The sequence below is a fragment of the Zootoca vivipara genome, chromosome 7 (assembly GCF_965207765.1).
Source record: "Zootoca vivipara chromosome 7, rZooViv2.hap1.1, whole genome shotgun sequence".
NCBI classification, from domain to species: Eukaryota; Metazoa; Chordata; class Lepidosauria; order Squamata; family Lacertidae; genus Zootoca; species Zootoca vivipara.
In genome coordinates this window covers 3,976,045-4,000,830 of record NC_142590.1, presented here as the reverse complement: position 1 = coordinate 4,000,830, position 24,786 = coordinate 3,976,045, and the positions used below count along the sequence as shown (strand labels likewise).

General features: G+C 47.5%; 1 protein-coding gene across 2 annotated transcripts in view; it reads left to right on the top strand.

Annotated features, from left to right (window-relative positions):
* BRINP2 (BMP/retinoic acid inducible neural specific 2) overlaps positions 1-21,112 on the top strand; it is a 95,447-nt gene extending 74,335 nt beyond the window's left edge. The window contains exons 4-9 of one of the 2 annotated variants that reach the window (XM_088673675.1): positions 5,259-5,458; positions 9,448-9,553; positions 11,056-11,292; positions 16,796-17,018; positions 18,705-19,731; positions 20,118-21,112. In XM_088673675.1, the coding sequence (XP_088529801.1) occupies positions 5,259-5,458; positions 9,448-9,553; positions 11,056-11,292; positions 16,796-17,018; positions 18,705-19,731; positions 20,118-20,210 (1,886 nt within the window). In that variant the 3' untranslated portion in view covers positions 20,211-21,112. Of the gene's footprint in view, positions 1-5,258; positions 5,459-9,447; positions 9,554-11,055; positions 11,293-16,795; positions 17,019-18,704; positions 19,966-20,117 lie in introns of those variants that run through there. The other variant, XM_088673676.1, reaches the window with a different exon arrangement.
* Positions 21,113-24,786: the final 3,674 nt, after the last annotated feature.

Here is a 24,786-nt window from a genome sequence, read left to right as displayed (position 1 = left end):
TTATTCATTCCTTCATGTCCCACTCTTCCTCTTCAAGGAGTTCAAGGTGTTGTGAGATTGCAGGTTGCCAACATAGGTACAAAAGCTCATGCCACAAGGAAAAAGAAACCTGTCCTCATCATGTGTACTCAGAATTAAGTTGCACTGAGTTCCGTGGGGCTTACTTCCAAGTAACTATCCATAGATGTGCAGCCTTAAAGTCCCATGCACTGTATCTTTACTCAGAAACGGGTCCCATTATACAGTGGGGAGGGGTGTGTTCAAAGGATTGCGGCCATGCAGTTCAATTCTATTGTATCCATTGTAAAAAATGTCCTTGCTGTGCCAGAGCCTAGGCTGGCCCATAACTGCCAAGTCTCCCGTTTTCCCCGGGAAATCCCCGTTTTCCCAGCTGTTCCTAGCTGAAAAAACGGATGGCTGAAAAAATGGCGGCGGCCATTTTGGAACTGGGCAGAGCATGCTCAGAAGCGACTTTTGATGCTGCTCTGCCCAGTTCCAAAATGGCTGCAGTGCGACGTCTGGCGTGGTGGCCATTTTGGAACTGGGCAAAGCAGCATCAAAAGTCACTTCTGAGCATGATCCGCCCAGTTCCAAAATGGCGGCAGCGCTACTTCCGGTCTGCTATTTCCGGCCCGGTCCCTTATTTCTCTGACAGCAACTTGGCAGGTATGGGCTGGCATCCAGTGCACAATTAGCCATACGATGGCAACCGTTGAACTGCAAGCAGTATGCCCGGTGGTAATGCCCACAACCCTCTTGAACACAGTCTATGACGATAGTTTTGCAACCCTCCAAGTCACAGTACCTTCCCCTGACAACAGCCAAAATAAATTTAAAAAATAAATTTACTACTGGAGCCCAGCAGCATGTGGAGGGCCTACTGGTTTCTATGGACACACAGTGGGGATACCATGTTGAATGGAAAAGTGCAAAGGTGGATAAAACTGGCCTGGCATGGGGAAAACCCAAGCCCCCCCCCCCCATCCTCAAGAGCCACTCCATAACTTCTTAGTCACAGAGGTGGGCATGTATCACTGCCATCTTGGCTTTGGTAGGTGCCCCGCCCCATCCTGCACTCACTACCGCTGGTCATATTTTGTTTTGCTTATTAAAATCTATATACCATTTTTCATACGTTTCGTACATTTTTCATATATACAAGGATATTTTTCATTCAGCCAAGTGGTGTACTAAAAAAACCCCATACCAATAATAATAATAAAACTCAAAATAAGTCAATGGTAGGAACTTAAAAAGGAAATAAAATCCAACTGGTACTACATGGTCAGGAAAGGCCTCCACAAATGTGTTTTCCTCAAGTACTGAAAGTGAATTTGGAGCACAGGCGGCTGCCACTACAGCAGTAGTTCTCAAATAAAGTTCTCTGGGCCACACTTTCGGAATAAAAATTTGCTCACACCACACCAAAAATTTAATTGATAAAAATATATATTGGAAAACAAAAAGAAACAACTCCTAGCAGCGCTTGATTTATAACATAAAACACAATTATTTAAAATATCATCACGGGGCAACTGGAAAGTATAAAATAATGCAGCTACATAACAACATGAATCCTCTGTGAATTGTAATATTTGGTTGTTCTTGAATCTTCCTGCCACATCCTTTGAGAACCACTGCAGTGAACCTCTGCAGGTCACAGGATGGCCTCATCTGACGATCTTGGTGACCAGGCAGGTTGGTGGGGTGAGAGACACTTTGTCTGGTAAGCTTGACCCCCAGTGTGTTGTGTGCATCAGCACAGGCAGATTACAAAGAGGCCCCCTTGGTTCTGTGGGACAGCACAGATCCCACAAGCCCAAAGACTAGGTCTTCTGTGCCACTAGCTCTCCATCAGAGCTGCATGTGGAGGAGCGGAGATGCGAACCCTAACAGATTGAGGTTGAATCCCGACAAGACAGAAGTACTGTTCGTGGGGGACAGGAGGCGGGCAGGTGTGGAGGACTCCCTGGTTCTGAATGGGGTAACTGTGCCCCTGAAGGACCAGGTGCGCAGCCTGGGAGTCATTTTGGACTCACAGCTGTCCATGGAGGCGCAGGTCAATTCTGTGTCCAGGGCAGCTGTTTATCAGCTCCATCTGGTACACAGGCTGAGACCCTACCTGCCCGTGGACTGTCTCGCCAGAGTGGTGCATGCTCTAGTTATATCTCGCTTGGACTACTGCAATGCGCTCTACGTGGGGCTATCTTTGAAGGTGACCTGGAACCTACAACTAACCCAGAATGCGGCAGCTAGACTGGTGACTGGGAGCGGCCGCCGAGACCACATAACACCGGTCCTGAAAGACCTACATTGGCTCCCAGTACGTTTCCGAGCACAATTCAAAGTGTTGGTGCTGACCTTTAAAGCCCTAAATGGCCTCGGTCCAGTATACCTGAAGGAGCGTCTCCTTCCCCATCGTTCTGCCCGGACACTGAGGTCCAGCGCCGAGGGCCTTCTGGCGGTTCCCTTGCTACGAGAAGCCAAGTTACAGGGAACCAGGCAGAGGGCTGGAATGCCCTCCCACTAGAGGTCAAAGAGAACAACAACTACCAGACCTTTAGAAGGCATCTCAAGGCAGCCCTGTTCAGGGAAGCTTTTAATGTCTGATGGATTTCTGTATTTTAATATTTTGTTGGAAGCCGCCTAGAGTGGCTACGGGAACCCGGCCAGATGGGCGGGTATAAATAATAAATTATTATTATTATTATTATTATTATTATTATTATTATTATTATCCAGTTCACCAGATTACGAGTCTACCGCTCTTAACCACTACACCATGCTGGCTCTCCCGTACCCCTTCTCAGTCTTCCCATGTGTCTCCCCAAACCTCTTGTCACACCAAGCAACTTTGGGAACCTCACGTGGGGCGTTTGGGGTCTGCTGAATTGCCCTTTCCCCAAAATCTGGCAACAAAGTTCTCACACTAATACAAATTGGCGTGAAGACTTTGTTATTATTGATTAAAGCCGTAGTTCAAGGCAGGTCTTAAAGTAGCGATATGGATTTTTAGAAATCCATAAGTCATGTCTACTAATAGCAACAAAACAAGCTTGCCAGACAGCTAAAGACAATTAGTGACATTTTGCTGTGCAAGTGACCAATTGGCTTAAATAATACCTCCTCACTTGCCAAGGCTGCTTTTTCCTCTCTCCTCCCTTGCCTTGATGTGTGTTTTCTGTGTTTTGATCTTCTGTGGGTCTATTCAAAGTCCACTGTAGAACTGCTGTTGACATCCATATATAGAAGTAGCATATTCAAGTTATTAATGGATCTGATTGTGTGTTTGTGTGTGTGTGTGTGTGTGTGTGTGTGTGTGTGTGTGTGTGTGTGTAAATTGCCCAGAGGCAGGAGGATATCCTTAGTTTTAAATGTGTTTGTAGGAGGAGGGGGCTATTGTTTTGTTTTCGTTTTAATTATTTGTTTTTCATCTTGTATTTTTCCTCTTGTGAACTGTCCTGAGAAGAGCAGTATATACATCACAATCATAGCCATAATCATAATCATTGTTAATTTATTAAATGAGAGTTGGCTTAAATGGACATTCCACAGAAGACACCTAGGGTACTTTATAAAGCTTGAAGTATGGACACCAACAAGCATTATGGGGCTCAAGACCAGGATCTTGTGGATCAGGAGTGTGTGGATCAGGAGTTGGTTCATTCCCCCAGTGCCACCAAGCGGACTGGTCAAAGGAAGGAATGGCAGGCCTAGAGTTGGAAGGGATCACAAGGGTCATCTAGTCCAGGCATCCCCAAACTTCGGCCCTCCAGATGTTTTGGATTACAATTCCCATCTTCCCCAACCACTGGTCCTGTTAGGTAGGGATCATGGGAGTTGTAGGCCAAAACATCTGGAGGGCCGCAGTTTGGGGATGCCTGATCTAGTCCAACCCCCTACAGTGCATGAATCTTTTTGCCCAATGTAGGGTTCAAACCCACAACCCAGAGATTAAGAGTCTCATGCTCTATTGACTGAGCTATCTATGTTTATAGAACACTGCTGGAATAGCCTAGAATCCTCTTGATCTGGAGAGTCAGGTGACAAGCAAGGAGCCAATCAGATGCCAGTCCCTGATACAGAGCTTCTGGATTTGCCGTGTTCCTCTGTCAAAATTATCCGTATAGTTGAGGGAGGACACCAGGTTTATTAATTTGTTAAAACATTTCTATCCCATAGCTCAAAGTGATTTCAAACAGACAAATTCAAAAGCCTGGTACAAGAAGCGTGAAAATAAAGAGGTAGTTCTCTTAACCTCTTTAGGTAGAAGGTTCTACAGTTTGGGAATGATCAGTGAAATTCCATCTCTTGGCTCTCCCTGTCTGGACCCGTCACAAGGACAGAACAGTTAGTAAGGCCTGCTGATTAGCTCCCAGTTGGTGAGTGGCTTGTATAAAGGAGAGATGCTCCTTGAAGTACCGTAGGAAGATCTCACGCCATGCAAGGCTTTAAGTCAAGCTGGGCATGGGAACCAATTGGCGACCAGTGTAGCTGGCACAGAACAGGTTGAGCATGCACTTAACACTCAACACTTGTTAGGGGATACACAACAGCATTCTGCTCCAGTTGAAGATTCAACGTTACCTTCCAGGGCAGCTGCATCTAGTGTACATTGCAGTTGTCAAACTAGGATTGGATTAGAGAAGAGGTAAAGGATTACTGAAGCAAGGTTTGATCTGTATGACCCAGGGGGGTGGGACATTAGCTCAAGATGGGAAACGATGTTCTTAACAACAACTCTAAGCTGCTTCTTAAGAAGCAGTTCTAAGTCCAGGAATACACCCAGATGTTCAGATAGGGTCACAGGGACCCCATAAATCACTGGCAGGCTAATGCCCTCCAGATCATACCCTACCAGTATTGCCTCTTTGTTGTCACCTTTGTGGGGCTAGGCTTTGACTCGCCCGCTAAAGGTACAGTATTTGCCCACCTGTGGACTCCAGATATGGACTGGTGAACATTGAAGGACTTGAGCCAGGGGGAGTGAATTCACTTTGGGGAGATTGTAGGTGAAGTGAGTCTGCCGGAAAACAAATCCGTGAGCCTCGCATAACAGACAAGGAGAGACAAGGGGTGATCGTGATGGGATAGTAGTCAACTTTTCAATGTTTTACAGGGATCTGGCTCTGGTTGAAACTCTCCTGTGAGATGTGCCTTTTGTCCTTTCGTTAAACTGGTGATTGGACAGTCACCCAAAAGGGACACTGAGCCCATAGCATCTGGGTCACTAAACACCGTGCCTCATGCCTTTGCAGGAGAAGAGTCCCTGACCATTTTTGTGGACAAGCGCAAGCTCAGTCGGAAAGCGGAAGCCGGCGGCCTAGCAGGAAGTGGTGGGAGCAATGCCACGGTCTCCTTGGAAACCCTGCACCAGCTGGCAGCCTCGTACTTCATTGACCGGGAGAGCACTCTGCGGCGCCTCCATCACATCCAGATAGCAACAGCTGCCATCAAGGTAACCCTAGAGGCAAGCCAAAAGGCAGGGGGATGTTCCATAGCGCATGAAGCTGTTGACTTCCAAGGCAGCCCTGTGTGGAGAGCGTGTTGCCGCAATCTGGGCCTTGATTGGGTCACCACTTCAGCAGCAGGGCAAAAAGAAAACAGAATAGGCCACAGATTTGCATAAAACGTGCATGTGGTATTTTATATGGGAAGGTGTAAATTTAGCAGTGATAACTATGATGCAGTGCTACGTGTCGGTACATAGACCCCCTATACAGCTGCCCAATTCATCTGATTCTTCCTCTTCAATAATAATAATTTAGTAATATTTTTTTAATTTATATCCTGCCCATCTTGCTGGGTTTCCCCAGCCACTGTGGGCGGCTTACAACATATAAAAAAACTGCAACAAAGCATCAAATATTAAAAAACAAAATATCCTATACAAGCGACAAACAAACCAATAAATCAATAAGGTAAAGGTAAAGGGACCGCTGACCATTAGGTCCAGTTGTGACCGACTCTGGGGTTGCGCGGTCATCTCGCATTATTGGCCGAGGGAGCCAGCGTATAGTTTCCAGGTCATGTGGCCAGCATGACAAAGCCACTTCTGGCGAACCAGAGCAGCACACGGAAATGCCGTTTACCTTCCCGCTGTAGCGGTTCCTATTTATCTACTTGCATTTTGACGTGCTTTCGAACTGCTAGGTTGGCAGGAACTGGGACCGAGCAACGGGAGCTCACCCCGTCACAGGGATTCGAACCGCTGACCTTCTGATCAGCAAGCCCTAGGCTCAGTGGTTTAACCCACAGCGCCACCTGGAAAACCCATAATAACAACAATCATAAGCAAATAACCGCCAACCCCAACTAAGCATTTAACCAACATCAACCCGACAAAAACAAAACAGAGGAACCAACATTAGAAGCATTTTAAAACATCTTCAAAACAGGGAGGAGATTGCCCAGTTAAGGTTCCACATGAACAGGGCTCTGCTGTTACTGGGAATGAGTGGGAGGGGCCCATGTTTGCTCCTCCCCCTCATGCACACCATCTTTGACTGGCCTTGCTTGAGACGTTTTGGCTAAACAGCGGGGACTTGTAATAGGGGTGATTTGCGGGAAGCAAAATTTTGCACCTGAGGGGGTTCCTTATGGGCGGCAGCCGCTGTGGCCAAAAATGGTGGTAGCACTGGCTCTTGTCCCAGGCTCAGTGCCTGCCATTTCTCAGACTGAAACTCAATCATGAGGTAGTTTGGTTTCTGGGGAGTGGAGGAGACGGCAACCCTCGCCATTAAATGCAGGGGGGCTTGTTGTTGTTGAGAGGTTGGTTAATTGTGCGTGGGATAAGCAGGATACATCCCACAAGGGACCCTTGGAGGATTCACAGAAAAACCATCTCACGCTTTTGAAGGATCCACATGCATCAGGACACGTTGTCTTGTATGAGGGATGGGGCAGGTTCTGTTCTTGCTGTGAAATTATATGGAGGGAAGTAAATGGGTTGTAGGTGCCAAGCACAACATCTGCCCCTCTCGATCCCAGGTATAGAGGATCGAGCCTGCTTCTTTCTATGTTGTCCCATTCCAGATTTGGTTCCTCAGTCGCATGACAGTGTGGCAGGATATTGGAAAATGGGAGGTATCCTACATCCTAATCGTGACCTCGTTCTTTGAGTGCGGATCGTTATGTAACCAAAATGGCACCATCTTCATATGAGATGGAGAGATCCGCAGGGCTTGCAGATGTGCAAAATATATACGGGGAGAGAGAGAGAGAGAGAGAGAGAGAGAGAGAGAGAGACCAAAGGGCAGGGGTCAGCAATTGGTTGACCCTGCTAGGGCACTTGCTGATCAGCCTCACCCCAGTGCCAAAGTCAAGAAATCCCTTTCCCAGCCCCAGTACAGTGGTGCCTCGCTAGACGAATTTAATTCGTTCCATGGGTCTTTTCTTATAACGAAAAATTCGTCTAGCGAATCCCATAGGAATGCATTGAATTTTTTTTGCTAATAGGAACGCATTAATTGAATTTTAATGCATTCCTATGGGAAGCCGCGATTCGCTAGACGAATTTTTCGTAAAACGAATTTGTCTAGCGAGGCAACATCCGCTCGAAAAATCCTTTCGTTAAGCGGAAATTTCGTTAAGCAGGGCATTCGTTAAGCGAGGCACCACTGTAACTGATTTTCTTTTCCTTGGGGGGGTGAGGGATGCAGGATTCCAATTCCCCAGCTCCCTCCAACAATGTACTGCAACAGTCAGACTCAGCACCAGAAAAGACACTTGTTTCCCTGTTCCATTTCATTTTGGGCAACGACTCTGCTTTTATTCCCCCCCCTCTTAGCCACCCTCCCCCTGCCTGCCTGCCTGCCCACCCGCCCCATCGCATATGCCTGGATTTTAATTTGCAGGTTGCTTAAGCAAGGCTGCCATCCCTGAGATCTGCTACCCAGCTCTGCAATTATAAACCTATCGCTTTAGTCAGCCTTCCCCTCTCCCATTCCACACTCCCCCCCCCCCGCCAAGGAAACAGGAGGGGCAGCAAGCAGGGAGTCAGACCGCAATTGGTGCCTTTGTGCTATTTGTGGGAAATCAGCCATGCTAATGATGCTGAGCTTTCATGGAGGGGCGGCGGCTAGAGGCAGGGCTGCTCTCCATCAGCAGGCCAATTACTGCACAATTATTTCTCCTTTTTAGAAGCAAAGTGGCCTCTTGCATTCTCATAAGCCTGGAGTGCTTGGCTCAAGTTTCCATGTTTCAAAGTGCGCTCTCTCTCTGTTTTGTCGCATTTAATGTCACTTTTTGTTGGATTTCTGTGTTTATACACTCGCCCACAGTTTGAGGATGATGAGGGTAATTCAGTTTAAACAGGGCCAGCCCACGAGGTTTCAATGTCCAGTGTAGAAAATCCAAATGTTCCCCCCCTCCCCCGCACAAGCTAGTTGAACACGGGTACCACCCACCAGCAATGTTTTGCCTGCGAGGCTCAATTGAAACAAACACGAGCTGTGTAAGAATCCACACTCTTCCTGTGCTTCTCCCATTCATTTTGATGAGACTTGCACAGGAAACAATCCTGGCGGATTGTACCCAGTGACACATATCTCTCTGTCTCTCACACTGCTGGCCTGAATGGCACACAAAATCTGCTTCCATGCTTTGTCATAGGGCCGCTTCTGTGTGCAAAATGACTCAAACCGTACGAAACTCAAACCATAGGAAAATGCAAATCAATATATACAGCAATTATGCCTGGCTTAACCCCAGCTCCCTGCAAAATATCGCGGGCTAAGCTTCTAAAGATTGCACAATTTCCCTCCATCTGGAGCTTAAGTCTTGTGTACGTGGAGATACACACTTCCGCCCTCTTGGAACGTGTTTCTGTCTCTGCCTGTCTGTTCACCCTCTTGTTTGTGGCTTTAGAGATGACTACTAAAATGTGAGAAGGCTAGGCTGAAGTCACGCTAAGGCTCATAGTACACACACACACACTTCATAGTACACACACACACACACACACACACACACACACACACACTTTATTGGATGACTTGAATGGAGGGCTTTTAAGGACCAAAACAAATACAATGCAGTTGTGAGGAGGGGGTGGTCGGAATGTGAGCAGAGCAATAGAGGACCCTGAACCCTTTTCCTGCCAACCATTTTTCCAGACAAGACACCCCCCCCCCACCCAGGTGCATTCCTACCTTCAAGAGGAAATACATGGGGTATTTCTCCACTGGGAGAAAACCAGCTTTTTGGGAGGGTGAAGGTTGAAGTGAACATTGGGAAAGGGCTCTACTTTCCAGTTAGAATGGTAGAATTTGCAGCTGTCCCATGTGGGTATCAAACCTTGGTGTTATTAGCACCAAATTCTGTCATCAAAACATATGCACACAAGTCAATCTAATGTTCAGAGCAGGTATGTTAAGGATGGGCAAAGGTCCTTTTGTCTTTGCATTCCAGTTGTTTATGGTAAAGCTGCACTCTTCCATTGCTTAGGTCACTGAAACCAGAACGGGGCCACTTGGCTGCAGTAACTATGACAACCTGGATTCTGTGAGCTCTGTTCTTGTCCAGAGCCCTGAGAACAAAGTTCAACTTCTCGGTAAGGATTTTTCTCCTTCCACCTGCCTGGAATTGCATCCACATTATCCACTGGACACTAACTGGAATCATCTTCTAACTTGCTCACAAGGTGGAAATAGCAACCCTAAGTTAAAATGCATTTGTCTTTGTTTGTTGCTTGCTCCTGGCTCACAATATTCACCTTCTTTCCATGGCAGAAGGCCTCAGAATGGGAATTGAGTTAGATCACTTCTGATTTGAAGGCTTAAGCCCAGCTGCAATGGCTGGAACTGTTTCCTGGCCCAAGGCAGATTCTGCATAGGGATCCCTTCATTTATATCTGTAACCTACCTTCACACTCAAAATCAGAGGATGCTCCTGTAAGTCAAGAGCTGGATCATGCAAACTCTTGCGGGTCTGCTGACCACCCGGGCGAGTCATATGACTGCACCACATACACAGAAACAAAGTTATTTGAATGTGTGTGTTCTTTCATTGACAATAATGCAGTGACTGTGTATGTTGCAGGGGTAAATTGGGGTTAAATACTGAGGATTGTGCATATTTTTATGAAGATGTGGAGAAAATCCATAATCAATAAGAATCAACATGAAGTTTGGAATGCCATCCGTTCAGTGCTTTTTAAAAACAAACACACTAATGGATGCTATAGAACAGGCATCCCCAAACTGCGGCCCTCCAGATGTTTTGGCCTACAACTCCCATGATCCCTAGCTAACAGGACCAGTGGTCAGGGAAGATGGGAATTGTAGTCCAAAACATCTGGAGGGCCGAAGTCTGGGGATGCCTGCTATAGAATCATGGACCAACGACATGAAGTGCATCATTTTGTTAATATGTGTTGCCTCCAGTAAATTTTGTATATTGCCCATGCAATATTCCGTCAGGCAACTGGGCTAGTTTTGTCTACTCTTGCTGAAGACATATTCAGACAGTGGTCATGCCCAGTACTTCTCTCTGAAGTCCATTTTAGCCAGAGAAGCTGGAGCTTGCCCCGAGTGCCATCTGCTACTCTACTGTGGAAGTCAGAGTCCTCACTTGATTCACCTTCTTTTGATATCTGTACAATTTGATATCTGTACAAGCATGTACAGGTGTGGGACTTTTTAGTATATGCACAAACAGATATAAATCACAAATCAATGGAGTTAGGTTCTGTTGCAACATCTAAAGGGCAGATCTCCTGAAAGAAGCCATTGTTTCATAGGGTAGGTATGTCGGAAAAATCTGCTAGGGAAGTGAGTGTAGCTCTTTGGTTTTCATATGGGGTGCCAACTTGAATAAAATGTTGCGGGGGCCCAGGTAAGCCTCGTCCCACTTAAACAATTGCATGATGTGATGCAAGCACACCATTTGAATGGCAATGCCCATCAACTTGGGAGAGCCCTCAAATATTTTATTGGGGGGCCAACACCACTTCGGCCCCTAGGAGGTGGCTCCTATTTTTCCATAGTACCTGTTTTTCCTTGACGCAGATAGGGCTGAGCTGAGGCCTGTAATTTCTCTGCCTACTTTCTGCAGGCCTGCAAGCCCTGCTGCCCGAGTATTTGCGTGAACGCTTTGTGGCTGCTGCCTTGAGCTACATCACCTGCAATTCAGAGGGGGAGCTGATATGCCGAGAGAATGACTGCTGGTGTTACTGTGGGTTCGGCTTCCCACAATGCAACTGTCCTGAGGCTGACATCCAGGCTATGGAACAGAGCCTTTTTCAGATCCAGGGAGTTTGGGAGAACCACAACCAACAGTTTCGGGAATCAGGTGAGTTTTGGAAACGTGGGTCTCATGGGGAACGTGACGATGGGTGGATGATTGCCCACATCCAGTTGACTCAGCAAGGAAGGAGGATGACAGATGACTGAGGGAAGGAGCCATTGACTGTTGCACCTCTCTTGTGAACAGCCTGGCAGAGAATGCAGATGAGCCGGAAGACAAAGGCAGCAGTGAAGGCAGGTCTTGTGAGAATCGGAGATGGCAGCCAGTGCAACAACCACAAGAAGGGCAGGCAAATTTACTCGGTGAACCAGAGGAGACTAGGAAAATGTGGGGAGGCAAAGAGTGTGTGGTAATGGAGATAAGTTTGAAGATAAACATCTGGAAAGGGACAAAGAAGGCAGGAGGAATTGGAAGCAATTTTGGGAACCTCCTTTAAACTTTTTAGGAAGCCAGAACCCATCGTTTGTAAAAAAAGAGCCAGCTAGGGAGTGCTTGACCATTGATGGTTATTGAAATCTGGAGGTCAACCAGCTGAACATGAGGGAGAGTGGCAGCTCTGGGCAGGGGCGTAGCAAGGGGGCGTTGGGGGCGGGCCGCCCCGAGTGCTACCGGGGGGGGGCTGACATTCGGCGCACCCCTCCCTGGCCCGCCCCTAGCCTCTGCCCGCAAATGCGCAGTCTGTATGGGCTGGTGCACAGCGTCCTGTGGAGCCGTCGCATGGCAGTGCCGTCCCATGCTAACTGCACACGCGCCGGATCCATTGTGTGTGCAGTCAGCACGGGGTCAGGGTGACATCACTGTGACCCCGTGCTGACTGCGCACTCACAGGATTAGTCTGTTCGGGGTGCCGCACAGGCGCAGCCCCCGGTACCAACTGGGCTAGGAACGCCACTGGCTCTGGGGCTCTGAGGACTTCCTTAAGTAAACTACCAGCAGTGGCTTTTCCTAAACTTTGGTGTTAGAAGAAGGTAGACACAGCATTTTTTTAGAGCCGTGGGGCTAATTCAAATGTGTCATCAATGTGTTCAATATACGTAGATATTTTCCTGTCCTCAGGTTAATTCTGCATATTTCCAGCATGGTCAGTTAGGACAGTGTTTCTCAACCAGTGTGCCTCCAGATGTTTTGGGACTACAACTCCCATCATCCCTAGCTAGCAAGACCAGTGGTCAGGAATGATGGGAGTTGTAGTCCCAAAACATCTGGAGGCACACTGGTTGAGAAACACTGAGTTAGGAATAACAAAATGTCCATGGTCATACTATAAGTAACAGCTGCTGAGAACAGCTTAAACATATAACCACTAAATCAGTGTATTATAAAACCAAAAATAAATTGTTCAGAAGATAAGTATGAACCTTATCAAGGCAAATAAATAGATAAATACTCATGCACAGCAATTATTTTAATAATAGCTGAAGGAGAAGGAGAAGACGACGACACATCAGCTGATATAATTTTCAGTAAAAAAAAACCATTGCTTTAAAGGTAGCTGAAAACATGGAGAAAGTCTGCAGGGGAAACACTATTGGCTGACACGAGTGTTTCATCCCCCCCTTTGTTCCCGCAGCTACTGCTGAATGTTTGAAGCTATTCTGTTGGATTCCCCCCCCCGCCCTTTCATATTTCTCATGACACCTGTTAGGCTTTTAGGTGAGCAAATTGGAGAAAGATGGTGACTGTTCCTCCAGCTGCTGTTACTCAATGGGCTTCCCCCAGTTTTTCCTGACAAATCTGCTATCACTTTTTGTGGAGCACAAAAGTCTTTTTTTGTGTGCCTTTCAGCAGGCTTTTTGAGGCTGAGAAGTTTTCAGCCCTTATTTTGGTGGGAGATATGGAGGGGGCACCGAGGAAGCCCTTCTTCACCCCCACCACTAAGGATCCTGGGGGAGGGTGGAGAGGTGGAGGACAGAAAGCAGGGGAAGGCACCCGGGTGTACTGGGTTAGTGCAAGACTTCTGCAGCTTCCCAGAAAGTGATGGCAGAGTCATCCGGTAAAGGCAGGAGAGAGGCAGTAAAAGTGCAGCTAATTAGCAATAGCTGGAGCAGAGTTCCACTTCCCTCTGTTCTCAAAGAATTCTACTTCAGGGCTTGCAGGATTTTGAGGCCTGACAGATGACAGCAAAGCTATAAAAAATGAAAAGGAAGAAAGAAACCCAACAGAAGCCAAATTCTTAGCGATAGCTGGGGAAACGAAATGGGGGAGGTCCTGCCAGCCAATGGCTGGCAAGGAGGAGCGGAGGTTGCAATCTCTGCTTTTGCAAGGCTAACATTTTCTTGGAAACTGTGAATTCTAAGGTAGCAATCCTTGTTCTTCTAATTACCAAGTACGTGATTCAATGGTACTATGGGGCTGAAATAAGGGGCATAGCACGGGTTGCTGGTGCCCAGGGCGGGGCAAGTGTTGTGCCCTCTCCAGTGGACCGGGCAATGGTTGTTCTCTTCACCAGTCAGCATCTAATCGAGGGATTCTCTCCTTGCAAACTCATCCCAACCTGGGAGCAGAGATAAGGCAGAGAAATGCGAAGCCAGGAACACCACTGTGTGGCCTCACCCTCCTGCCTTTGCAGTGAGACACCCTGGGCAATGCACATGGCTCAGTGCTTTCTTCAGTGGGCAGCAGTGGCCCCCTCTCCCTCCCTCCCTCCCTCCCAGCCACCCCAGGGTGTCCTTTCACTGGCCAGGAGGAGGAGGCAGCGCCACCCCAACCCTGAAGGCCCAGCCTTCCTGCAGCTCTGGCCTCAATGAGGGAGCTTGTTGTCATAAAATTTGCACCCAAAAGTGTCATGACTCCCTTGCCCTCCCATGCAATGCCATGGGCTGAAATGAAAATCTGAAAGTTAATAGAACTTGCCATTGCTTTCCAAAAACAGGCTGATTGCAAAGAGGTAAGAGGAGTACAGGAAGTCATACAGGGAGACAACGGACAACTCCCCATCATGGATGAGTGGAGCCTTGCAAAAGGCTTCGGTTATTAACATATTCCTCACACTTTTCTGGAAATTAATCTCGGATATGAGTGGGGCTGAATTCTTAAAAAAAAAACACCATTTGAACTGTAAATTTCTACTTTTGTTTTCTAAAATGGTACCTTATTTTCTATTATTTATATGGTGCCATCATTCAAAAGGTGCTTTACAGAGCAACAGTGGCAGGGGTTGGGGGTTGGGGGAGACAGGCCCTGCCCCAAGGAGCTTACAGTCTTAAATTCAACACTGGAGGGAGCATAGCTGCCAGGTTTTCCCTTTTCTCGCGAGGAAGCCTATTCAGCATAAGGGAAAATCCCTTTTAAAAAGGGATAACTTGGCAGCTATGGGAGGGAGCTGCAAAGCGAGGTGCGTGGAAGGATAACAGAGGAGGAAAAAGAATATATTCAGTTCAGTTGCACATATTTGGGATGGGGTGGTGACATTTTTATTCACCGTAAATATGGGTAAATCTAAAAACAAAGTTAGTCAATACAATAGCCGCAAATACAGGGTACTTATGGAGTTTATAAAAAGCATGCGGACATCCCAGCTCCTAAAACAAGAGACAAAATATTGGATTTAACTTCAATAGCATTAATCTGACTGAAATTGTTTTTCCAATAATTTCCCAATACTGTCTGAATTTCCAAAGAATGTCAAGGTGATACAATCTAATATGGGATGTCAGATTTAATAAATCTGTCGCAAGCCAGCAGCTGTAAGCCACCACGGCTGTATGGCTGGAGATTAAGGCTGACATCCTGTGCACATGGGGACTATTCCTGGGGACTGTCAGCGGCTGAAGGAGAGGCAAAATAAGTCAAGGCTTCGCAAACAGAGGCAGCCCGTAGCTCCTGCCTCCCAACATGCTTGCCTGGAGTCCCTTCCTGTCTCCTCTGCTGGTCTCCAGGGGCAGAGCCCGGCTTATAGGTGTCGCTGGGCGCGCTATGTCACGTGCAGTCAGGTTCTGAGCCTATGCATACAAGATACAATCCAAAGAGCTTAAAAAACAGTTGAAAACAAAACAGAAAACAGCACATATATTTGGGAGGGGGGAACACACACAAACAAACAAACAAAAGATGCCCATTCATCCAGCTGGGAAAGTCTGTTGGGGGGAAAATTTAGTTTCCAGAAAGTGGGTGTCTGCTGTGTCTTGACAAGGAATGTTGCTCTACAGAACAGGAGCAGCAATTATAGAGAAATGCAATGGTTTTCCTAGAATTAGAGAATTGGAAGAGACCATGAGGGTCTTCTAGTCCAATCCTCTGCAATGTAGGAATTTTTTTTTTGCTCAAAGTGGGGCTTGAACCCACAGCCCTGAGTTAAGAGTCTCTTGCTCTACAGGCTGAGCTACCCACTCTGTTCTATATTTGCTATATAATTTAGTCAGTTGGCCCCCTCCCAAGTATTTCAAAATATGGAATATTATGAAATATTCAAAATATTTCATATTCTGAAATATTCAAAATATGAAATATTATGAAATATTCAAAATATGGAATATTACGAAATATTCAGAATATGAAATATTACGAAATAGCAATTAATGGGAAACAACCTTCCATTCACATCTATCATCCCCACTGTGAGATAGTGGTTTAAAGACACTGTCCTTCCCCAAATGGAGTGTTAGCAGGGAATATATATTGCTGCTGCATAATTTGCCTTAGAAGAACAGATATCAAAATGCACTGGGAAACAACTAGTAACTGCATTCACACCTACCTGGTTTTGCCTGTTGCAGTCTGGGTTGATGCTGGTGTAGCCCTCTATTTTTGCATTTGCCCTCTAGGGCAGTGTTTCCCAACCAGTGTGCCTCCAGATGTTTTGGGACTACAACTCCCATCATCCCTAGCTAGCAAGACCAGTGGTCAGGAATGATGGGAGTTGTAGTCCCAAAACATCTGGAGGCACACTGGTTGGGAAACACTGCTCTAGGGTATAGCCAGGTAGTTCGCACACCCTCAAGCTCCTCCTGCATCTTTTTCTTGGAGCATCTAAGGGCTTGCTCTCCCCAGGGCACCGCCTGCAGCCCTTTTTTGCTTCTGCTGAGAGAGTGCGCTGCGGGTATGTCACAAGGTGTGCTGTGGCAGAGCCTCTGCATAGAGGAGGCGCAGATAGTGAGAGGAGGGCTGTGTCGTAGCCCAGTCAAGCCCCTCTGCACCCTGTTCTGTGTGCAAAGGGAGAGAAGGATTAGAGTGCTAGGTGACTCATAGAACCATAGAATTGTGGAGTTGGAAGGGCCCTTAAGGGTCATCTAGTCCCAGCCCTAGCAATGCAGGAATCTCAGCTAAAGCATCCATGACAGATGGCCATCCAACCTCTGATTAAAAACCGCCAAGGAAGGAGAGTCCACAACCTCCTGGAATCAAATGATAAAACTGCCCCATTTCCATTGTTACTCGAGTTTGCTATGTGCCCAGGATTTTTTTTTCCTTGGAGGAGCCCCAAAGCAGTACAATCCAGGTCAAACTTTACCACTTGGTCTTCTACCTTCTTATAAAGGAGTGGTGACTTTCCAGGTGTTGAGTTTTCCGCTGCTATCCTTCCTGCTGACATCCTGTTCTGTCTTGGCAGAGGAACTACAGTCCCTGGTGAAGAAGTTCCCTGTGGACCACTTCTTGAACTTAACAGCCATCTCCCAGTACTGGGCAATGGATCTTGATATTCAGCACCGCTATCAGAAGTTGGGCAGCACTTTGAAGATTCTCTCCAAGAAGACCCATCGGATTGTCCGGCGTCTTTTCAATCTGGCCAAACGCTGCCACAGGCAACCTCGCTTCAGACTTCCAAAGGAGAGGTCTGGTATATTTTTTTGGACAGGTTTGCTTGGGCACAATCCAGTACAAAGATAGATATGCCTCCAGCCCGCTAAGTTCAGTGTGCTGAAGCATGTGGTCGTTGTCTTCTGGGGCCCAAGTGGGAAGGATCTGGCATGGAACTAGTATCTAATATAGAATCTGAAGCCCCCAAGAGGCTTAGGGATGTTCTATATGTTACACAGACTGGGAAGGAGCTGCATACATACATACATACATACATACATACATACATACATACATGGATACACACACACACACACCCCACTGCCCATCTGAAGGAGCCAACAGCTCCCCTGTTCCCTGATATGCCTCCAAACTAGGGATTGAATTATACAACCCAGGAGCTGCTGTATACCTCAGTTTCATTTATTTCCAGCCCACAACTGCCAATGGGAGGTGTCAGGGAAGGTTCTAGCAGTGAACATTCCCCGACTACCAAACTTGAGAGCAGGCCCGGCCCTACGTGCAGGCTGGGTGGCGCAGGGCACCATGGTGCCGGCCCGCCAGGAGGGCGCCCCAAGCTGCGCCCACCCGCTGGCCGGCCGGCCCGCCGTGCAGCTGCGCCTGCCCGCCCGCCTGCCGTGCAGCCGCGCCTGTTGCACCCGTGCGGCACCCACCACGCTGGGAAACGGGGCAGGAGGGCGCCGGAGGGTTCTGGCGGGCGCCGGAGGATCCGGCACACCACGGCGCCGGGAGCGCTTAAGACGGCGCTGCTTGAGAGGCACCAAGGCTCAGACAGCATCCTAGAGCCATTACTGCAATCTGAGACAGACACTCAGGGGGAGGGGGAGGGAGAAGTGTCCAGTGGGGAGATGGCCCGCCCTTTCAAGTTCGCGCCTGAATTGAGACATTCCAGGGCACGTAAAGGGAAGAGATTTGGAGTCCCACGGTTGTTATGCTGGGGGAGGAGCAGGCAAGGGGCATTGGGGGAATCTGCGTCCGACTGAGCAGACATGTGTTCTTGAAATTAGAATTGCACTGTATATATCAGGCACAAATCAAAGTCTTAAAGACAGAATGGCTGTGGAACTCGTCTCTCAGCAGTAGCCAGAAACGATCCGTGACAGGAGGGACATATATATATTTTTTTTTTAACAGGAGGACAGGGTCCTGGCCACCCCACCCTGCACCCTCCTCCCAAACTTAGTGAGACTAAAACAATAATTAACAAGAGCAATTGTTTCTTATTTGTGCAAAAGTGCAATGTGAACATTTTAGCTCAAAGCCTGCTGCTCACCCTGATCCATTTCCTTTGGATCACGGCTGATTCCTGTTTTCCTATATGTGGCACAGAAAGGCAGAGAAAGAGGAGCCAGCTCCTTCTCATCCCTCTAGCAGGCTTCTCCCATAATTGCATAAAGGGATTCCGGGTGACTGAGTCCCATCAAACACTGGCCACTTGCCAGTTTACCACCTGCAGAGAAGGTTTCACAAAGATAGAACACATGCAAGTGCAATTCCTCTCAAGTGGAATTCCAGCTCCCTGGTTTTCCACGTGGAAAGTGTGTATACTTTATGCAGTACTAAGGTTTACTGCAGAAGGATTTTGCTTTCTTTTTTAGGGGGTGATGGAAACATGGGAAATGGTTCAGACTAATTATACATGTCTTCGCTGTGTTGATGCAGAGTTAACTTCTCATCTGCTTTGTACCTTCTTCTGCCAGGCCCTTGACCTACTGGTGGAGCCATGCCCAGTCCCTCCTCTATTGCAGTGAGACCTCTGTGCCAGGAACGTTTGTGGAAGAAAGCCACAGCTGCACCTGCCCCCATGACCAGCTCTCCTGCCAGGGGACTATCCCATGTGCCTTGGGCGAAGGACCAGGATGTGCTGCCTGTGCGGAGGACAACGCCACCCAGTGTGGGTCCTGCAACCATGGCTATGTGCTCACCCTGGGACTGTGCCGCCCAGAGGTGGCAGAGCCCCTGGAGCACTATATAGGTTTGGAGACAGACTTGCAGGATTTGGAGCTCAAATACCTTTTGCAGAAGCGGGACAGCCGCATTGAAGTGCACTCCATCTTCATCAGCAATGACATGCGCCTGGGGACCTGGTTTGACCCCTCCTGGAGGAAGAGGATGCTGGTAACCCTTAAGAGCAACAAGTACAAGCCAGGTTTGGTCCACCTCATGCTGGCCCTCTCCCTCCAGATCTGTCTCACCAAGAACAGCACCTTGGAGCCAGTCATGGCCATCTATGTCAACCCATTTGGGGGCAGCCACTCAGAGAGCTGGTTCATGCCCACCAATGAAACTGGCTTTCCCGACTGGGAAAGGACTAACGTGGATGCCTCTGGCCAGTGCCAAAACTGGACCCTCACTTTAGGCAACAAGTGGAAGACCTTCTTTGAGACAGTCCATGTCTACCTGAGGAGTCGCATCAAGTCTCTCAACGACAGCTCAAACGAAACCATCTTTTATGAGCCTTTGGAGATGGATTCTTCCAAGAACTTAGGCTACATGAGGATCAATAGCTTGCAGGTTTTTGGCTATAGCCTGCCCTTTGAGTCTGATGCCATTCGGGACCTTGTCCTTCAGCTGGATTACCCGTATACTCAAGGCTCTCAAGACTCTGCTATATTGCAACTGATCGAGATCAGGGACCGGGTAAACCGCCTCTCTCCGCCTGGGAAAATCCGCCTTGATCTTTTCTCTTGCTTGCTCCGGCACAGGCTCAAGCTGGCCAACAACGAGGTAAGTCGCGTCCAGTCCACCCTGCAGGCCTTCAATGCCAAATTGCCAAACCCAGTGGAGTATGAGACTGGTAAATTGTGCAGCTAGCCTTGGGAGTGGGGCAGGGCTGTCCTTGTAGCTCCCAGAGGGGAGGACTGGGGAATGAGAAGTCGAGACTTCCAAAGGCCTTACTTTCATGCCAGACGTGCTCTTCGGCAAGACAGCAAGCTGCCAGCCTGTAAGACTCCAGCATTTGCAGACTCTGTGGCACCAAACCCGGGATGTGGCACAAATCTCTGGCACAACAGCAGCTAAGAAGAGACCAAATGGCAGGGCTACTGTTGCTGCTGCAAACGTCTTGCTTCGGTTGCTGAGGAGTCTGCATTGCACCCTCTCTTTTCTTGCAGGCTGCGTTTGTGGAGCATGCAAGAAAATGTACAGGCCCGCGAAGAAACCAGGAGATGGAGACATTGAAGGGAGAAGGAGAGAGACATGACTGAGGGCTAAACTTGTGGGAATGGCACTAAAGACTTGGCCTTTTGTGATCTGGTCAGTAGCCCTTAAACACACAGAGAGAGGAGCAGCAAAAGGATTGAACGAGGATTCTGCCGAGTGCTTCAAAAAACACCCACTTAGGAGAACCGTTCTTTGGCCCTTGCCTCCCTTGGCGCAGTTTACTTTTGTATTGTTTTTATGGGTGTTTCTAACAGCGTCATCACCTTTACATTCTCCGCATTACTTTCTAAAGCTGCCACTCTAAGCACACTTTCTTGGACATCGGTGGAAGTCAGTTTCTCACACCAGTGAAACCTGCTTCTCTTAAAGGAATGAGTTTAAGAACACAGTGCTGCCCAACCACCACCTTGGATCCACCATTTTGTTTTGTTCCCTGATCCACCCCTTTGGGGTGAGATCTTTTCAGTAACTGGTGAGCGGTAGCGTTTGGCACATGAAAAGTGTGCCTATATTGCCCCTTTCTCTCAAGCATCCCCAGGGAACATGTCACCCTCTTCTGTTCCATTCACATCACATGGTCCTGTCACACAAAGCTAATTTCACCGGGGGGGGCACTTTTGAAGAGTGTTCCCAGTGGCACACAGCAGTTTTTAAATGGGTATTCAGAGCCCAATGGATGATTGGCCTTTCAAGCATTTATTTATTATGTATTGGTTTTAACTGATTGGCTTTAAAAAAAGTATTTCTGCTTTTGCATTTTTTAAATTTGGAGTGGGATTTTCTTTTTCAGTTGACTCCTCCAGCTGAGTTACGCATCTAATCCAAATGTTTGTTTTAATATATTTTGTAAGGGGTGGGATGAGGGAGAAATTGTTATGTTTTGGTTTGGTTTGGTTTTTTTGGAGGGGGAAAAGGGAAAGCAGTAAACAAATCAAAATTGACTAAATGGCTTCTTTAATAGATGGAGTGTGTGTGTGTGTGTGTGTGTGTGTGTGTGTGTGTGTGTGCAAGTGCAAAGACATCTGGGTGCAAAAAAACTCCTGCAATGAAGAGACTACACACAGTTAAGTAAGTTTTAAAAGTTTTACTTACAAAATTTTCCAAATGTCAGATTGATGCATTTATCCAAGCAGTAGCAAGAAGAACACAGGTAGAATATTATTGAATAGAGAACACAGAAACATAATTTCAAACACATGCTCTGAGCCAGGGCTGTCTCAAGCAGGCTGGGCGCCATGGCACGGAGATCGCTCCGGTGCCCCCGCCCTGGTGGGCGGGCGCAGCGCCCTGGCGCCCCATGCCACCGAGACTACCCCTAGAGCCAGGCCTGCTCTGATCTTGCAGGCTCACTTAGGCACATCTTCTTTGGCCAATTACATGACAGAGGGGGGACAGACAGGAAGAGAAGGCTTCCCTTCCTCCCTCATCAGAGAAGAGGGAGTGTGACCTAGCTGAGTCTAGGAATCCAGCTCTGTTGTCTTAACCCCTTCATGCACTAACTAGCACTCATGGATATTTATGTTTGACTGCAATCTCCCACAAGCCCCACTCCCAATTGGTTCTATGGCTTGTCTTACTCCCTAACCACCACAATATGTAGCAGGGGCCAGAATGCAATCCTGCTGTTCTGTCCTGTCTTCTGGACTCTGCTGCATTCCTGCAAGCTAAACTTCACCTTCTCTGAGTTGAAGCTGAAATCCCTGAGAGATGCTGAGATTAGCAATTAAACTGCTCCCTTAGCTGATGCTGGAGGTCCTAACCACCTCACAAGAAAACACACCTGCTCTCTTGCTGCATATCCCGGTTATTCCCCTTCTAGTACACACACCTGCTACAGTGTGTGTGCGTGCCAAGAATGACCCGCTACTGTGACTTTGCCAGGCAGCTGCACACTCTAGTTGTATCCTTGTAATACACACTTGCTGCTTGTTCCAGCTACACCCCAGGAGAACTCACCTGCCTGCCATGAAATTGAACACAGCACTGCGTCCAATTAAAATTCTCTAGGAGTGCCTAGGGCAAAAAAAACAAAAATAAAAAATTGCACTGTTTGCAGAACATGTTTGTGTTAACAGTCCAGGTTTATCCCATTGAATCATGAAGGATCCCGATAGATCATCACAGCCATTCAGTTTCCTATAAACAAAGGGTGCACTGTAATTAAAGCATGCCTCATAACTACTTGGCTTTTTCTTGGAAACTACCAGGTAAGGGATTTCACACACTCTTAAGAACTCTATTGCTGAGTTTTCTTAGCTCAGGGGTGGCCCAGGTGGCAAAATGAGCCCCTACTCAAGTTCTATCCAGCCCCCTTCAATATTTTTCACTTCCTTGGAACTGCACTCACTTTATTCATGTGTTTACTAGCTTTTTTTTTTTACACTGGAATGCTTGTGCCTCCTCCTGTTGCATCCTAGCTCATTGGAAGCCTTTCCTTTTGCATTTGCTTTCCCTTTTCCATTTGAAGCACTGAAATAGCTTCACTAACCCAATCCACCCACAGTGGGCAATGTCAGGCAAGATTCAGCCTGCACACTGTCACCCAGATGTGGATGGAAAATGCCAGGAGTCCAGTCGTACCAGACTACCTTGCACAAAAGGTCACAGTGGATCAGGTGATACTCTCTGACACCCCCCCCCCCCCGGGAAAGCTTCCAGGTCCGGCTTGCTGAGCTCTGCTCTTGCCACACACAGGTCTGCCTCTGTCCCAAAGCTCAGACTGATTCCCTGGGGGGGGGGAGTTTGGATGGTCCCAGGTTGGTAGATACCTTCATGTAAATCCCTACTTAATACGAGCCTTCCCTTATATTAAGTGTTAATGTGTGTGTGGATCAAGGTTTGTGTTTTCTTGTTCGTGTTTTCTTCTCCATTGGAAGAGAAAATGGGACTTCACTGGTTTCTGTTAACAATTATTTCAAATGGATATCTATCTATCTATCTATCTATCTAAGCTGGCAGGCTGACTGTGGCAATAATAGAAATATGACTTAGACATAAATTAAAACATAAAGCCATCGCAAAGCAGCAAAAGTATTTCCAATACTGAGTCCAGTTCTGGGCACCACAATTTAAGAAGGATGTTGACAAGCTGGAACGGGTGCAGAGGGCAACCAAGATTATCAAGGGTCTTATGAGGAGTGCTTGAAGGAGCTAGGTTTATGTTTAGCCTGGAAAAGAGGAAACTGAGAGGAGATATGATAGTCACATGGAAGACAGAGCAAGCTTATTTTCTCCTGCTCTGGAGAGTAGGACTCGAACCAATGCTTTCCAAGTTGCAAGAAAGGAGATTCCGGCTAAACATCAGGAAGAACTTTATGATGGTAGGAACTATTTGATAGTGAAATGGACTTCCTTGGGCGGTGGTGGACTCTCCTTCCTTGGAGGTTTTTAAGCAGAGGTTGTGTGGCCACCTGTAATGGATGCCTTTAGTTGAGATTTGTGCATTGCAGGGGGTTGGACTAGATGGCCCTTAGGGTCCCTTCCAACTCTACCATTCTATGATTCTATGAAAAAGACAAGAATCAAGACCCTTAAATGTTCCTTGTGCCCAATGGCATTTCAGAGGAGAGTGTTAGTTAGTTAGTTAGTTAGTTAGTTAGTTAGTTAGTTAGTTAGTTACAACCCTCCAAAAACCCACCAAATCAGGTATTATCTTGAGAGGGTGTTCAACTTCCAAGGGATTTGTGCAGAATGTGGTCCTCCTGCATAGAAAGAAGGAAGGAAGGAATCGCTTCAGGAGCTCTTACTGGAAGGAGCCTTCATTGGGATGGAAATTCTTTTAAGCCTGGAGGGCCTTGCATGCCTTTCCCCCAACTCACCTAGGAATACCATTGTCCTGACCTTGCTTTGCTGAGTGCCCACAAGACACTGAAGACAGGAACACAAGAAGCAGCCTTATGCAAAGTCAGACCAATTGGTCCACCTAGCACAGGAATGGGGGAACCTGTGGCCTTCTAAAAGTTGTTACTGCAACTCCCATTGGCCCCAGGCACGAAGACCAATGCTCACGGATGATGAGAGTTGTAGTCCACAGCAACTTCTTCCGTTTACCTGTCCCAGATCGAGCTCAATATTGTCAGCATTGATAGCAGTGGGCTTTCCAGCCTTTCAGGTGGGGCTTTCCTAGCTCTGCCTGGAGATACTGGGGATTGAATCTGGGCCTGAACCATGAACCTTTCCAAAAGGAGACAATGAGTAGCACAGAACAGGTGCAGCTTTCAGGCAGTGAAGGTTGGATCAGGCTGCAGAGGCTCTGGGACTAGTGATGGGTGAATTCCAGGCACAATTCGGATTAAGATTGGCCATGACAAACCATGCAGTGAAATGCTAGCTGCCCCTGCCCCCGCCACTCATAAAATGCACTCATTACTGTTGCCTCCCTTGAATCCCTAAACCTCCTTACGTACCTGGTGGCTGATGCAATTCAAGGTTGGGCAATGCCGCATGTGCTTTCCCAATCGATGCACAGCTTGGCTAATACAATTAATCATTTTCTTGAATCAGTTCCTCATCTTAAGAGGATTCGGTACAGTTTCAAAAGTGCTGTAGAAATGCTTAACCCCAAAGTTGCTGTATTATTAGCTTCAGAAAAGGCTTCAGAAGCCCATGGACCCAGCCATT